Raw genomic sequence first — 16,527 nt, 5'->3', positions numbered from 1 at the left:
GCAGTTCAAAACCAGGCAGTATGTCTCATGTGAAGTGCGATGCGATCCTAACCTGTCTGTGAAAGCGCCACACGAGCAAACACACTCAAATCCAGACTGAGGGCACACTCACACATTCACTGCCCAACGGCATGTGACGTTTGCATTGCGAACGATCGATAGACAGACAGACAGACAGACAGACAGACAGACAGACACGCAGATAGATAGATAGATAGATAGATAGATAGATAGATAGATAGAGACAGACACTGAGACAGATAGATAGATAGGGAACTCACTTCTCTCAAGAGAAAAGGTGGAGTTAAGGGAAGAAAAGAAGATTTTGTTTCTCAAATTAAAACACTTTTAAGATGCACATTTTCCCAAAGCACTCTGTTGTATGTTATTTTTAAATGCAGCCATTATTTTACTTGAAATGAGAAAAGAACATGTATTTATTATTAGTGTAGGCTAGTTATTTATAATTAATCCAGTTAAATATGAAAACTAAATAAACATTGTTGATGTTTATTTTGATTTAACAGTCAGTCGTTGACTACATACAGACATTGTACCATTAGGCTACTGCAATCATTGAAGTAGCCTAAGTTCAATGGCACTGAATCATAACGCAAGCTACTGTACGTTACAATGTTCCGGACCTTTGCTTGAGGACATTTTTTCTAACTGGACCTCTATGAGTTTTAATTGAGTGCCCCTGCTGTAGTCTCTTAAAACGGACACGTTGGCTCCCACAATTTGCAAATGCTCCCACCTGTCCTGTAATAGGGATTCTACCTATCTCCGTTTCATTATTACATTGTGATCTTCAAGGCATAAAGATTACACAACACCACCTAGCCATCTTTACTTATTGCAGGAGGAAAGTTGGTCAAAACACAAAGGGAAACTTGGGTTAAAATAATGAGATCTGATTGGACTAATCAGGCCATCAGGCAGGACAATCAGAGTCCAATAGTTCCCAACGGATATAAGGCAGGTACATCCGCTGAAGACGGACATATCTAGGCATGGGTCGGTGTAAATTATTTATTTATGTTAAAGGTCACTTTGAATGATTTTAACAAATAATAATGTAGAAAACAAAGACTTTAAATTCGGGACGGTTTATTTTGGGACGGTTCTGGGACGATGATGAAAAAAGTTAGTGTCGATCCCTGGGCTGAACGCTTAATACAAACCAGCCAAGGAGTGCAGGAATTAAAGGATAAGGCCAGTGTTTTCAATGCATTGTTAATCATCAAAAGATTCTATGAAAATAACAAAATCAGCGATAATTTTGTTATGCCAATAAATCTCGTCCATGTAGCCTGTGCCCAATGAAGCCATGTGTTTAATTAGAGCAAATTACTTCTGCGTTGATGGCTAAAAATGGTACATGGAAAGTAACGAGAGTAAAGCATTGTTGATTTTGTTATTTTCATAGGATTTGTTGGTGTTCTGCCGAGTGTTGCACCCCCGCCCAGCATAAAAAAAAGCATCCCCACCTCACGGGAGCATAATTGTAATGATTTATACAGAAATGTAACTGTTTAAAAGTGATATAATTGGGTAGACGTGACCTCCCTGATTTCTAAGTTAAAACAGCCCCGAAATATGTTGGGGATGCAATTCTCACCGGGGATGCGAAACGTTCACGGCACCTGTCGCAGGCGCAAATTAGAGCCGTGCCAAAATCATCTGCGCCCCAAAATTCACGGGTGCGGCCAGGCAATGCTGGGCATTACGTCAATCAAAACCAAACAGATTCCCGTCTCGCAATGGCTGTTTGCGCGAGGCATGCAATACTGTAATTCTCTCCATGTGTCATAGAGTGTACTCACTCGTGCGAGGACAGAGAGAGATGGAGAGAGCTTATTGACAGATCGTCTGTGGTGCCAACGACCCTCCGGGTTGTGAAGGTAAATAGCCTATGTCCATTGTCCAACAAGTTTTCTCAATTCATTTCCCTCTTTGCGATGTGATAAAAGTTTCTCAGTGAGTTATAGTTGATTGCCTCACTGAATTATCTGCTAATACCCAATTTTAGCAGCATAATTTGATGTCCTGGCGTGGCAAGGCTGTGCGTAATGACATATCCAAAAGGAATTTTACTTTGCACTGCGCTGCACTGCACGGAGATTAGTGCGCTCCCACCGCAGCGAGGTATTTAGCGCGTAAGTGGTCCTTTTCAAAGCTCTTAGCGCAAAGTAATTGCGCGGTGCTGACGATAGGGATAATCCCATCTATCCCCACATTTTAGTGCTGAAACGCCTGCTTTGGCATGTGGCACGCCTATGCCCAGTACAATTATAACAGTCATGCGCTTGTGCCCGCCCCCAATTTGCATTGCACACGGCGTTAAACGAGCGCAAACGCTAAATTAGCGCTTTTGGGAAGATAGGGCCCCACGTCCTTTAACTCATTGAGTGCCAATGACGTCGATCGGCGTCAAAGTAAATACTAACGTTGAGTGCCAATGACGTCGATCGGCGTCAAATGCGTTTTTTGACGGTGGGACGTGGATCAAAGCCTCAGGCATCTCCTGTACAAATATTGTAGCTATTGAAGGTGTATAACCTATTTTACGGACTCATTAGGTGGCGACAGTGCTCTCCAGATTAGAGAAAGGTCAGGAAAACAGCAGGAAAAAGCCCCGTGATGAAAGAGAAACCGATGCATGCTGCAGCCAGAGCCATATAGATTGCTCTGGCTGGAGCTGACGTTGGCTGCGAACAGCAGTCAATCCGCGCCCAGAACTGAGCCCCTCTGCCTCTGTCTGTCTGTCTGCATAGTTTCTCCACACGATTAGCCGCCAGAAAAGCAGCACCCGACGCCGAAGGGCCAAACCATTCTCAGCAGTCCAGTTTGGCTTTTCCGTGTCGCGCTGGGAGCCGGCGCACAAAAACGGAGCACTCCGAAAATAGACGCTGGGTGCGTGAGGCTGTGTGTTAGTGTGGGGAGGAGTTTGCAGCTGAGGGGGGGGAGAGGGGGGTGGGGCACGCAGGGCACCACACAACTACACCACGTCACTACATCAGAAAATATTAGCTTCAGAGTCAGTGAATGTGCTTGAAATGCTTAATTTCACAAAAGGCTGAATATCTCAGCTTCTAATTTGAAACGCCTGTTTTTGCTGAAAACAACCTATCTTCTCCGGCTCATAACTAAAGAACGGAAAATGGTATCAATAAACTTTTTTTTGCTGATGATACAATAGAGTCTCCTCGTTCTTTGTGCGTGTTCGGTGTTTACATAGTAATATCACACAATATTCTGTGGGCCTCGAGAAATCACTGAAAACGCTCTGAAACTCTGGCACTGGGAGCGTCCGTTCTCCAAAAGTGGCTGGCACTCAATGAGTTAAGAGGCTGTGGTTAAAACATTTTGGAAACCTACATTTTATCACAACAGACAGCAATATTTTCCTGTGGACAGTGTTATTGTTGTGTTAATATACATGAGTGTCATGTTAATCCTGTGTTGTTTTAGCAGAATTTAAAATGAACTGCCTGTGAAGCTTAGGCTAAAATCTGTATATATAAAAAAAAAAAACACACATTTTACAGAATTGCGTCATGTACATTCTGTTGTGCTTTGCTTTGTGATATTACATGTTTATCACTTTTATTATGAAGTAGTAGTAGTATGCTGTGTACATTTTGATGCGGGCTTAACTCTGCTTTCATACAACTAATCTTACATTAAATCTGTGATCACAGACTTTCTGGCTGTGGACTCTCAGAGACTCACTATGAAGTCCTGGCCTCAGCTCTGAAGTCCAACCCCTCCCATCTGAGAGAGCTCGACCTGAGTAAGAACCAGCTGCAAGATTCCGTTGTGAAGCTGCTGTCTGCTGGACTGGAGAGTCCACACTGTCGACTGGAGACTCTCAGGTAAGATTTTAATTGACAGTTTTTCTAATTTGATTTGACACATTTCTCCAAACTAAGGTCTGTACTCTCAAAACAGTGTATCTCAGGTCAGTATTCCTGACTCTGCAAGTTTTACATCAGGTTTTCAGAATAAGTTTTATTCTGATCAAACGTCATATAGGAAAAATCACTGTGACATCACAACAACAACAAAGTACTTCCTGGTGGCACTGCAGCAGAAACTAGTATGAAATAAAGCTGAAACGCTGTGGCAAACAACCATTAATATCTCAAAAACTATAAATTTTTTCCCTCAAAAGGTTGTGCCTTCTGCCAGGTCACCATTGTAAATAAGAATTTGTTCTCAATGACTTACCTGGTTAAATAAAGGTTAAATAAAAAATAAAATAAACATCACTTCACATACTACTGTATAGTTTGACATGGTGAGTGAGAGCAGAAGTACCTAAAGGGTCTGATGTTTATGTATGTAGTGTGAGTGTTATGTATGTAGTTGTGTATGTTGTGTGAACTGTCACAGTTTTAAAATGTGTGAATTCCGTAAAAAGTACACTCAAGGCAGACTGCATAGGGTCCCATTATAAAGGTTGAGAAAAGTATCAACTTAAACTGTGATTTCTAAAACAGTACAAAAGATAAATTAAATCTGAATTAAGGTGATAGAGTCCTGAATGTGGTGACTTGTTTAAAGTTTGAATAGAGTGTCTATCTTAAAGTATGAAGGAGTAGGTAGAGTTCAAAGAGGGCGTGGTTTCACCATGAACTGCTGTTTAAAATGAATGGCAGTTGCACCCGGAAATATAGCTAATCTGTTTGTTTACAAACATGCTGATTCATCTATAAACAGCAATTAACCTCAAACCTCATGCTTTGATATCTTATTTAAACGGAGTCCACAGCACAAGAATTTCACACGTGATACTTGTACCACGGAGTTTAGTTTTAGTTTAGTTTTAGTTTAGTCATGTTTATTTCGAATATGTCAATAAAAACAATTGTGCAAAAACAACAAATAAAGCCATTCAAAAATGAATAACTAATATAACAAAACAAAAGTAAAAAGCAAAAAGAAACAAGAAAAAGAAACAGGACAATAAAAATCTTGAATCTTGAATCTAGATTGCTGCATCGCTCTCTATTCCTGTCTCAAACCCCATGCGTTGATATCTTATTTAGATTGATGCACCTCTCTCTATTCCTGTCTCAAACCTCATGCGTTGATATCTTATTTAGATTGATGCACCTCTCTCTACTGTCTCAAACCTCATGCTTTGATATCTTATTTAGATTGATGCACCTCTCTCTACTGTCTCAGACCTCATGCTTTGATATCTTATTTAGATTGCTGCACCTCTCTCTATTCCTGCCTCAAACCTCATGCTTTGATATCTTATTTAGATTGCTGCACCTCTCTCTATTCCTGTCTCAAACCTCATGCTTTGATATCTTATTTAGATTGCTGCACCTCTCTCTATTCCTGTCTCAAACCTCATGCTCTGATATCTTATTTAGATTGCTGCACCTCTCTCTATTCCTGTCTCAAACCTCATGCTTTGATATCTTATTTAGATTGCTGCACCTCTCTCTATTCCTGTCTCAAACCTCATGCTTTGATATATTATTTAGATTGCTGCACCTCTCTCTATTCCTGTCTCAAACCTCATGCATTGATGTCTTATTTAGATTGCTGCACCTCTCTCTATTCCTGTCTCAAACCTCATGCTTTGATATCTTATTTAGATTGCTGCACCTCTCTCTATTACTGTCTCAAACCTCATGCTTTGATATCTTATTTAGATTGCTGCACCTCTCTCTATTCCTGTCTCAAACCTCATGCTTTGATATCTAATTTAGATTGCTGCACCTCTCTCTATTACTGTCTCAAACCTCATGCTTTGATATCTTATTTAGATTGCTGCACCTCTCTCTATTACTGTCTCAGACCTCATGCTTTGATATCTTATTTAGATTGATGCACCTCTCTCTATTCCTGTCTCAAACCTCATGCTTTGATATCTTATTTAGATTGCTGCACCTCTCTCTATTCCTGTCTCAAACCTCATGCTTTGATATCTTATTTAGATTGATGCACCTCTCTCTATTCCTGTCTCAAACCTCATGCTTTGATATCTTATTTAGATTGCTGCACCTCTCTCTATTCCTGTCTCAAACCTCATGCTTTGATATCTTATTTAAATTGCTGCACCTCTCTCTATTCCTGTCTCAAACCTCATGCTTTGATATCTTATTTAGATTGCTGCACCTTTCTCTATTCCTGTCTCAAACCTCATGCTTTGATATCTTATTTAGATTGCTGCACCTCTCTCTATTCCTGTCTCAAACCTCATGCTTTGATATCTTATTTAGATTGCTGCACCTCTCTATATTCCTGTCTCAAACCTCATGCTTTGATATCTTATTTAGATTGCTGCACCTCTCTCTATTACTGTCTCAAACCTCATGCTTTGATATCTTATTTAGATTGCTGCACCTCTCTCTATTCCTGTCTCAAACCTCATGCTTTGATATCTTATTTAGATTGATGCACCTCTCTATATTACTGTCTCAGACCTCATGCTTTGATATCTTATTTAGATTGCTGCACCTCTCTCTATTCCTGTCTCAAACCTCATGCTTTGATATCTTATTTAAATTGCTGCACCTCTCTCTATTCCTGTCTCAAACCTCACGCTTTGATATCTTATTTAGATTGCTGCACCTCTCTCTATTCCTGTCTCAAACCTCATGCTTTGATATCTTATTTAGATTGCTGCACCTCTCTCTATTCCTGTCTCAAACCTCATGCTTTGATATCTTATTTAGATTGCTGCACCTCTCTCTATTACTGTCTCAAACCTCATGCTTTGATATCTTATTTAGATTGCTGCACCTCTCTCTATTCCTGTCTCAAACCTCATGCTTTGATGTCTTATTTAAATTGCTGCACCTCTCTCTATTCCTGTCTCAAACCTCACGCTTTGATATCTTATTTAGATTGCTGCACCTCTCTCTATTCCTGTCTCAAACCTCATGCTTTGATATCTTATTTAGATTGCTGCACCTCTCTCTATTCCTGTCTCAAACCTCATGCTTTGATATCTTATTTAGATTGCTGCACCTCTCTCTATTACTGTCTCAAACCTCATGCTTTGATATCTTATTTAGATTGCTGCACCTCTCTCTATTACTGTCTCAAACCTCATGCTTTGATGTCTTATTTAGATTGCTGCACCTCTCTCTATTCCTGTCTCAAACCTCATGCTTTGATATCTAATTTAGATTGATGCACCTCTCTCTATTACTGTCTCAAACCTCATGCTTTGATATCTTATTTAGATTGCTGCACCTCTCTCTATTCCTGTCTCAAACCTCATGCTTTGATATCTTATTTAGATTGATGCACCTCTCTCTATTCCTGTCTCAAACCTCATGCTTTGATATCTTATTTAGATTGCTGCACCTCTCTATATTTGCATTCATTAATAATCTGTTTACATAAGTTGTGTGACTGAAATGATCAAATAATAATATTTTCTTATCTTTTCATATCCATTAAGGCTGAGTGGCTGTATGCTGTTAGAGATAAGCTGTGAAGCTCTGGCCTCAGTTATCAGCTCAGTTCTCAGCTCCCAGTCCTCCAGTCTGAGAGAGCTGGACCTGAGTAAGAATGACGTAAAGGACTCTGGAATGAAGCTTCTCTCTGCTGGACTAGAGAGTCCACACTGTAGACTGGAAACTCTCAGGTCAGTATTACTGATACTGTTCAACAGACCACCATTTAAATGTGGCTTTACATGCACATTAATATCAGTGAAGATTAGGGCTGCACAATTAATCGTGTTTTCATCGTCCATGCAATATGAACATGCGCAATAAACACATCGCAAAGACTGCCTGAAACAAAAGTGGTTTTATTTACATGCGTCATGCATTCCCACTCAGCATCTGATCATTTTGTCTTGTGTTGTAAATCCAGCGTACACCTTTCCCTTGCAACAGTGCGCTCCGCCCCTCTGCCAAAGCCCAAACACGCTGTGTGTAATTTCAGCTAGAGTCAGTGTGTATTTCATTTCTTTATTCAGTGGGCATAGGCTATGTTTGTCGTCTATGTTAGCATTATTAAAGCATTATTAAAGCAGAAAGACATAGGAACTGTATAGCTAATATATGTGTTTATTTATCGCAAGTCGTATCGTCATCGCTATATTGAACAATGTTATCGCACATCGCAGATTTTCCTCCTATCATGCAGGCCTAGTGAAAATACCTGACCTCTGTATTTTCCTGCTGATGTGAGTTTTGAAAGCAGCTGAGATACCAACATTTATCACATCTAGTTTCTATCCTGTGGTAGAATCATCTCCTCTCTTTACTGCCTCTGTTGTTGAAACCTAAAGTAAAGGATTTATCACATTCTGTCACACATTGAGTCCAGAACTGAAATGAAAACACAAACCAGAGCAGCTATAGTTCACTGTCACATCTCCAGCTGCTTCAGAATAGAGCAACTAGGATTTGAACCAGTGCTACAGGGAGTGACATCATCAGAGCCTAGATGCCATACTGAACTCTGTATCTATATTTGCATTCATTATTAATCTGTTTGTGTGAGCTGTGTGACTGAAATGATAAAATCACATTTCCTTATCTCTTCATATCCATTAAGGCTGAGTGGCTGTAATCTGTCAGAGAGAAGCTGTGAAGCTCTGGCCTCAGTTCTCAGCTCCCAGTCCTCCAGTCTGAGAGAGCTGGACCTGAGTAACAATGACTTAGAGGACTCTGGAATGAAGCTTCTCTCTGCTGGACTGGAGAGTCCACATTGTAGACTGGAAACTCTCAGGTCAGTATTACTGATACTGTTCAACAGACCACCATTTAAATGTGGCTTTACATGCACATTAATATCAGTGAAAATACCTGACCTCTGTATTTTCCTGCTGATGTGAGTTTTGAAAGCAGCTGAGATACCAACATTTATCACATCTAGTTTCTATCCTGTGGTAGAATATTGCATCATCTCCTCTCTTTACTGCCTCTGTTGTTGAAACCTAAAGTAAAGGACTTGTAAAGGACTAGCCCATCGGCTAACCACAGTGAAAACATGTGACTGTCATCGCCCTGTCTCCTCTCCAGCCCAAAAAAGAAGGAGCTAGGAGCCTCCATCTCCCTGAGCATGGAGAACCTAGCCCTCACAAGCACCCCCTTTGCTCACTCCTGCAGGAACCCACCCAATTCCCTGTGCAGCTCAGCCAGGTTGTGCTGCAGCCCCGGTCTATCCTGACCCACCAGCTCCTCCTCCACTTGATAATGCTACTCTCCAGCCCACTTAACAGCCTTCTCACCTCTGCTGTGGACAAAGCAGTGTACTGCAGGCACAAGTCTCTCATATGAGCCTTACCAGCTAGTCAAACTCCCTCTTCTCTCTCCATCGAGCCCAGAAAGCCTCAAAGCTATAGAGCAAAAGGTATCCTGCAACAGCAGTGTTTCTCAAATGGGGGTCCGGGGACCCCCAGGGGTCCGTGGCACTTTGCCAGGGGGTCCGCGAAAAGTTTTCAGGAAAATAAAAATATTTTTTTGTTTGTAAAAACTTCATAGTTCAATGAAAATATTGTATGCAAATCATAATCAGAATGAGGGGGTCCCCAGTATATTTTCTATCTTGTAAGGGCTCCTTGACTGAAAAACATTTGAGAGCCTCAGCTTTAAGGAACAGTCAACTTATCAAACAAACTCAATGCCTCGCCACACACACACACACACACACACACACACACACACACACACACACACACACACACACACACACACACACACACACACACACATTTGTATACACACAAGTATGCAAAGGACATAAACAGTAATAGTGCAGTGAAATGCTGGGAGTCAGTCAGTTACATGAGTGCCCAGACGGCAAACACAATAATGCATACACATAAGAAACACACAGGATGATAACATGGCAGGTTGATATATACAGTTATACTGTAATACAAGATAGCGCTCAGTATCCACTTCATGGGTACAAAAAGCAGCGCTTCCTCCACAGTGCAGACTGCCCCCTTAGCCCCTCCTCCTCCACAGTGCAGACTGCCCCCCTTAGCTCCTCCTCCTCCACAGTGCAGACTGCCCCCTCAGCCCCTCCTCCTCCACAGTGCAGACTGCCCCCCTCAGCCCCTCCTCCTCCACAGTGCAGACTGCCCCCCTCAGCCCCTCCTCCTCCACAGTGCAGACTGCCCCCTCAGCCCCTCCTCCTCCACAGTGCAGACTGCCCCCCTCAGCTCCTCCTCCTCCACAGTGCAGACTGCCCCCTCAGCCCCTCCTCCTCCACAGTGCAGACTGCCCCCCTCAGCCCCTCCTCCTCCACAGTACAGACTGCCCCCCTCAGCTCCTCCTCCTCCACAGTGCAGACTGCCCCCCTCAGCTCCTCCTCCTCCACAGTGCAGACTGCCCCCCTCAGCTCCTCCTCCTCTACAGTGCAGACTGCCCCCCTCAGCTCCTCCTCCTCCACAGTGCAGACTGCCCCCCTCAGCTCCTCCTCCTCCACAGTGCAGACTGCCCCCTTCAGCCCCTCCTCCTCCACAGTGCAGACTGCCCCCCTCAGCCCCTCCTCCTCCACAGTGCAGACTGCCCCCCTCAGCCCCTCCTCCTCCACAGTGCAGACTGCCCCTCTCAGCTCCTCCTCCTCCACAGTGCAGACTGGCCCCCTCAGCCTCTCCTCCCCCACAGAGAAAGAGAGGGAGGGACAGAAAGAGAGGGAGAGAGAGAAAGAGAGAGAAAGAGAGGGATAGAGATGGAGGGAGAGAAAGAGAGGGAGCGAGAGAGAAAGGGAGAGAGAGAAAGGGAGGGACAGAAAGAGAGGGAGGGAGAGAAAGAGAGGGGGAGAGAGGGAGAGAGAAAGAGAAGGACAGAGAGAGGGAGAGAGAGAATGAGAGGGGGGGAGAGAGGGAGAGAGAGAGAAAGAGGGGGACGGAGAGAAAGAGAGGGAGGGACAGAAGAGAGGGAGAGACAGAAAGAGGTGGAGAGAGGGAGGGAGAGAAAGAGAGGGAGCAGAGAAAGAGAGGGAGAGAGAGAAAGAGAGGGGGAAGAGGGAGAGAGAGAAAGAGAGGGGGGAGAGAGGGAGAGAGAGAAAGAGAAGGAGGGAGAGAAAGATAGGGAGAGGGAGGGAGAGAGAGAAATATAGGGAAAGACAGAAAGAGGGAGAGACAGAAAGAGGGAGAAGGAGAGAAACAGAGGGAGGGACAGAAGAGAGGGAGAGACAGAAAGAGGGAGAAGGAGAGAAAGTGAGGGATGGAGAGAAAGAAAAGGAGAGAGAGAATGAGGGGGAGAGAGAAAGAGAGGGGGAGAAAGAGGGAAAGAGAGAAAGAGAGGGAGATACAGAAAGAGAGGGAGAGAGAGAAAGAGAGGGAGCGAGAGAAGCAACAAGTGACAGAAAAAAGAAGTAGATGGAGAGAGAGAAACAGTCTGTCGGCTGCAGACCCCATTTAAGTGTGTGTGTGTGTGTGTGTGTGTGTGTGTGTGTGTGTGTGTGTGTGTGTGTGTGTGTGTGTGTGTGTGTGTGTGTGTGTGTGTGTGTGTGTGTGTGTGTGTGTGTGTGCGCAGGTTGTCTTACTGTATGCTCACAGAGGAAGGCTGTGCTTCTCTGGCCTCAGCTCTGAGCTCCAACCCCTCCCATCTGAGAGAGCTGGACCTGAGCTACAATCATCCAGAAGCCTCAGTGAAGCTCTTCTCTGCTGGACTGAAGGATCCAACCTGGAGACTGGAGACTCTCAGGTATGAAGAGACAACATCTGCTAGAAGACTGAGAGTCACACACATTGTCTCTGTCACACTGAGAAGATGAGGAATATGTTTCATGTTTAATGGAGGATATGAGTGGAAATCCTTCATATTGAAGGTTCTTAAATGTCCATGTTTCCATCATTAAAGAGAATCTGTTGGTCTGACTTCTTCCCTGTTTATTCCTCCAGTGTGGAACATGCTGGACTGCAGTGGTTGAAAAGCTGTGAAGCTGTGAGTAAATGTAAGTGTGTATTTTATTTAGTTTGATTCATAAAAACAAAGCAACACATTCAACTAGTGAGAAGGAAAGTGCATCTACAGCACAGTCTGTGACGTCCATTCATTCACATCCTGTGAGTCAGGAAGATGGCTGACATCATGTGACATCATCAAACTGCTGAGAAATGAACTGTCAATAAATCAACAAACAAACAAACAAACATGTTTATTAGATGAGAAGCTGCTGCTGTAACGAGTCTTGTTGTCTCATCAGATGCCTGTGATCTCACACTGGACCCAAACACAGCACACAGAAACCTCCTCCTGTCTGAAGACAACAGAAAGGTGACGAGGGTGAGAGAGAAGCAGCCATATCCTGATCACCCAGAGAGATTTAACAACCACTATCAGCTGCTGTGTAGAGATGGTCTGACTGGTCGCTGTTATTGGGAGGTCGAGAGGAAAGGAGGGGTTTATATAGGAGTGACTTACAGAGGAATCAGCAGGACAGGAGGGGGTGATGACAGCAGGCTTGGATGGAATGAAAAGTCCTGGAGTCTGGAGTGCTCTGATAACAGTTACACTGCCTGGCACAATGCCAGACGCACAGTCATACCTCTCCCCTCCTCGTCTCGCTCTAACAGAGTCGCAATGTATCTGGACTGGCCTGCTGGCTCTCTGTCCTTCTACACAGTTTCCTCTGACAACCTGATTCACCTCCACACTTTCCAGTCCAAATTCACTGAACCACTTTACCCTGGGTTTAGGTTCTGGTCTGATGGTGAATCAGTGTCTCTGTGTCAGATAGAGTGAGACAGAAACACACTGTGACCAAACACAAACACCTAAAGTCACAATAGTGTTTGCATGCAAGTTCATTGCTCATGTGGTTGTGAACAGACATGATCTCTGTGTGTGTGTGTGTGTGTGTGTGTGTGTGTGTGTGTGTGTGTGTGTGTGTGTGTGTGTGTGTGTGTGTGTGTGTGTGTGTGTGCGTGCGTGCGTGCGTGCGTGCGTGCGTGCGTGCGTGCGTGCGTGCGTGCGTGCGTGCGTGTGTGTGTGTGAGAACAGTAACTGGACAGAGTTTTAACATCACATACAACAAGTACAGACATTTTAGTCTGAAAATGATCAACATAAATGAAGAATGTTTGATGTGTATAGTTTGAAACAGAACTTGTTGACTTGAATATGTCATTATTGTTGTCTTTAAATAAAGCAGTGTATTATTGCTCTGTTGTTAAATCAGTTGAGTGATGAAAATCAAGCAACATGTAACTGTTGATTGACATTAGTGTGTGATTGGTTGAAGATGTGACTGAGCCTCTGATTGGCCTTCATGTACAGTATCTACTAAGCACTAAGTACTCATGTGAAGCACTTAGCAGCTAAATGTGTCTCTGATGACATCATAACAGCAACAATGTAGAACTTTACATCACAGAATTATTACAAACTGTCTTCTGTCTCTGCTTTCATATGATGTCATGTATATGTTCATGTAGTCTGCATTGTTTGTATGGATTTATATGACACATGACTCACTGTATTTACTTTGTCTTGACAATCTTATGATCACTTGATGTACTAGTTTGATCCTTTTCTATCTTCTATTTCTTTGTTTTGATTTCCCTCAAATATATTTGTCTTTTATTGATTCTCTTTTTCATCCGTTCACTTTGGCAACACAGGAATGTTCTTGTCAACAAGCCAGTAAAGCAGGTTGAGACTGAAGGAGAGAGAGAGAGAGACTCGCGCGCACTAGAGAGAGAGAGAGAGAGAGAGACTTGCGCGCACTAGAGAGCGCGAGAGAGAGAGAGAGACGTGCGCACTAGAGAGCGCGAGAGTCTCTCTCTCTCTCTCTCTCTCGGGCGCGCGAGTCTCTCTCTCCCCCTCGCTCTCTCTCTCTCTCTCTCTCGGGCGCGCGAGTCTGTCTCTCCCCCTCGCTCTCTCTCTCTCTCTCTCTCTCTCTCTCTCTCTCTCTCTCTCTCTCTCGGGCGCGCGCTAACAGAGCTACTCCATCTCGTGCAGGACGCTCCTTTACGTTCAGAGTAGAAACAACAAAGCCAGCCAGCCTGCACACATGCTGTAGCGTGGCCTGTTTAATCCACCAGAGGGCGACATTGCTCCACACAAACCCTCATCTTAAAGAGAACAGATCCCATTGTCCCAAAGGTGACCTTACTGAAAACTGCATGTTTTGCTTACAGTTTTTGACAATTGTTTAAACACATTAATTGGAACATCAGACACAATGTGCACAACCTGAAACTCATCTACCAACTGCCAAACCAATTCTGCTAAACTCCAAGCACATTTTCTGCTTTAGACTCAGATTCCCATTCCAAACCACACATTTATCACAACACTACACACAATTCTTTATATGTTGCACACTCTTCCTGAATTCCCTCTCGTTGTTCACACAGAACACACTGCCAATCACATTTCTAAACTCCAAAAGCGGCTGTGCAATTAGCAATCAGCAATTTTTATTGTGTTTTTGTTTTTTGTTTTTTATTTTGTTCTGTTTTATATGGTTCGTTTTTAACGTTTTGGTACTGTTTTAACTTTTCTCTTGAACTTTTGTTGTAAAGGCCTAACCAGGGACAGGGGTTGCAAAATAGCCTTGGCTATAGAAACCAGTATGCATGACATCTGTTTTGTAGGTCATATGAAATCATGTTCAATGCATTTGTCCCTGTTCAATAAACGAATAAATAAATAAAATAAATACATTTGCTATCGAAGGGTCACAGATGAGCTCCTGGTTTTTTTTGGAGAACAATGAATGGTGGCAACATCGAAGAGAGAGGTGATGAGGTCCTGTCGCCAGCCAGGGACTGAACGCAGGATGCAGCCTAGTTGTTTTGTTTATTGCCTATTTTCTGTTATCTCTTTCATTTCATCCCATTTTCATCCTGTTTGCTGTGATTTACAGTAGACTGCACATTTTGGGTACAAATAAAATATTATTTGTTGTTAAATTATTGTATGTTGTTTTCTATTTGAGTATACGTAAAAACATTATGGTAATATTTTACATCCAACAGGTGAAAGTGTAACACTGAACATGCAAAGGCATAATTCTACTGATAAAGCATTCATATAGTGTTTTCCATTCATACTATAGTGTTTTCCATTCTGCACACCAGTGTTCAATGGGTGCTTAGAAATGTCTACTCATATGATGTATGTGTTTGTCATTTGAAAAGAAAATACCATTTAGTGAAGAGTTAACACTGTTTTGAGGGCAAAGTGTGCTTTTGCAAGAGAAGTGTAGGATTTTGCAATGAGTGTGTGAGTTTTGAGATTTGTGTTTAGGGTTTTGAGAAAGTGAGGTAGGCTATCAGGAAATGTGTTTAAACAATTGTGAAAAACTGTAATCGTATTTTTTATTTATTCACACAACATATAATGACACATACACAATATAGCCTACATACAACCATGAAGTTAAAGCAGAAACACAGCCAGCCTCTCTCCAGCTGAATGAAAGACAAACAACTCAAGAGAAATGAGAGAAACTGTGGCAGAAAATAAACAATACAAATAATAAATGTGTCAGACAGAAAGAGGGAAAGAGAGAGAGAGAGAGAGGGAGGGAGAGAAAGAGAGGGGAGAGAGAGAGAGAGAGGTAGAGGGAGAGGGAGAGGGAAAGAGAGAGAGGGAGGGAGAGAAAGAGAGGGAGAGAGAGAAAGAGGGAAAGAGAGAGAGAGGGAGGGAGAGAAAGAGAGGGAGAGAGAGAAGCAACAAGTGACAGAAAAAAATAAGTAGATAGAGAGAGAAACAGTCTGTGTGTGTGTGTGTGTGTGTGTGTGTGTGTGTGTGTGTGTGTGTGTGTGCGCGTGTGTGTGTGTGTGTGTGTGTGTGTGTGTGTGTGTGTGTGTGTGTGTGTGTGACTGTCTGATGAATGTCGGGAGGAGGCGCTAGTTAGAGTCAACTCCTCCTCCTCATTAGTCTCTTAGAACAGACGAGTTGGCTTCGGCAATTTTCAAATGCTTCCGCCATACCGTCTGTACTTCGTGGGGGAGAATCATGCACCAACCGGAATGGGAAGTAGAAAGGCGGGTTTTCCGCTCATTAGTCCAATCAGAATCGCAGAAAGGCGGGTCTTCCGCTCATTAGTCCAATCAGAATCGCAGAAAGGCTCCTGAGCCACAGCCGCCATATGTAAATTGTTTGCGTGTGTTTAAGGTTTGCTTAGATGTCCTAAGTAGGTGCTAGTGAGGCGTTTGACATTGGTACCCTGAAAGGTATGGAGCCGCCCTTCACACACACACACACACACACACACACACACACACACACACACGCGCGTGCACACACACACACACACACACACACACACACACGTCTCGACATTATCCTAGTTCCCTATCCCCAGCGGCCTCCCCCCGTCTCTTGCACGAGCTTTATGAGCTGACCGCTTGCCAAAGACACTTTTTCACGCGGGAAGCATCCGATGGGAAAACATTATCTAGCAGCCATCAACGCAACCGAGACCTCCGAGATCTCATTACAACGACCAGCGTTTATGCCTCATGTGAACTGTGCTCTGAACGCTGTTAACACTTCTATTAGGGGGTAAGTGTTTCCTTTTTGATAATTAAATTTTTCTTCCTGGAGGGAAAGGTTGGGAAGGCTG

The 16,527-nt window shown here is 43.3% G+C and overlaps 1 protein-coding gene across 1 annotated transcript in view; it reads left to right on the top strand.

The window, feature by feature from the left end:
* LOC310799941 (NACHT, LRR and PYD domains-containing protein 3-like) overlaps positions 1–13,797 on the top strand; it is a gene marked incomplete at its 5' end in the record, with an annotated part of 34,114 nt that extends 20,317 nt beyond the window's left edge. Inside the window, 6 exons of the mRNA XM_083662550.1 lie at positions 3,705–3,878; positions 7,436–7,621; positions 8,545–8,718; positions 11,481–11,651; positions 11,849–11,901; positions 12,154–13,797. Coding sequence (XP_083518676.1) covers positions 3,705–3,878; positions 7,436–7,621; positions 8,545–8,718; positions 11,481–11,651; positions 11,849–11,901; positions 12,154–12,692 — 1,297 coding nt within the window. The 3' untranslated portion in view covers positions 12,693–13,797. The remainder of the gene's footprint in view (positions 1–3,704; positions 3,879–7,435; positions 7,622–8,544; positions 8,719–11,480; positions 11,652–11,848; positions 11,902–12,153) is intronic.
* Between the last annotated feature and the right edge of the window lie 2,730 nt (positions 13,798–16,527).

The sequence above is a fragment of the Poromitra crassiceps genome (genome assembly GCF_964638095.1).
Source record: "Poromitra crassiceps genome assembly, chromosome: 29".
NCBI classification, from domain to species: domain Eukaryota; kingdom Metazoa; phylum Chordata; class Actinopteri; order Beryciformes; family Melamphaidae; genus Poromitra; species Poromitra crassiceps.
Note: the sequence above shows the minus strand (reverse complement) of the source record. Positions and strands in the feature narration are given on the sequence as shown.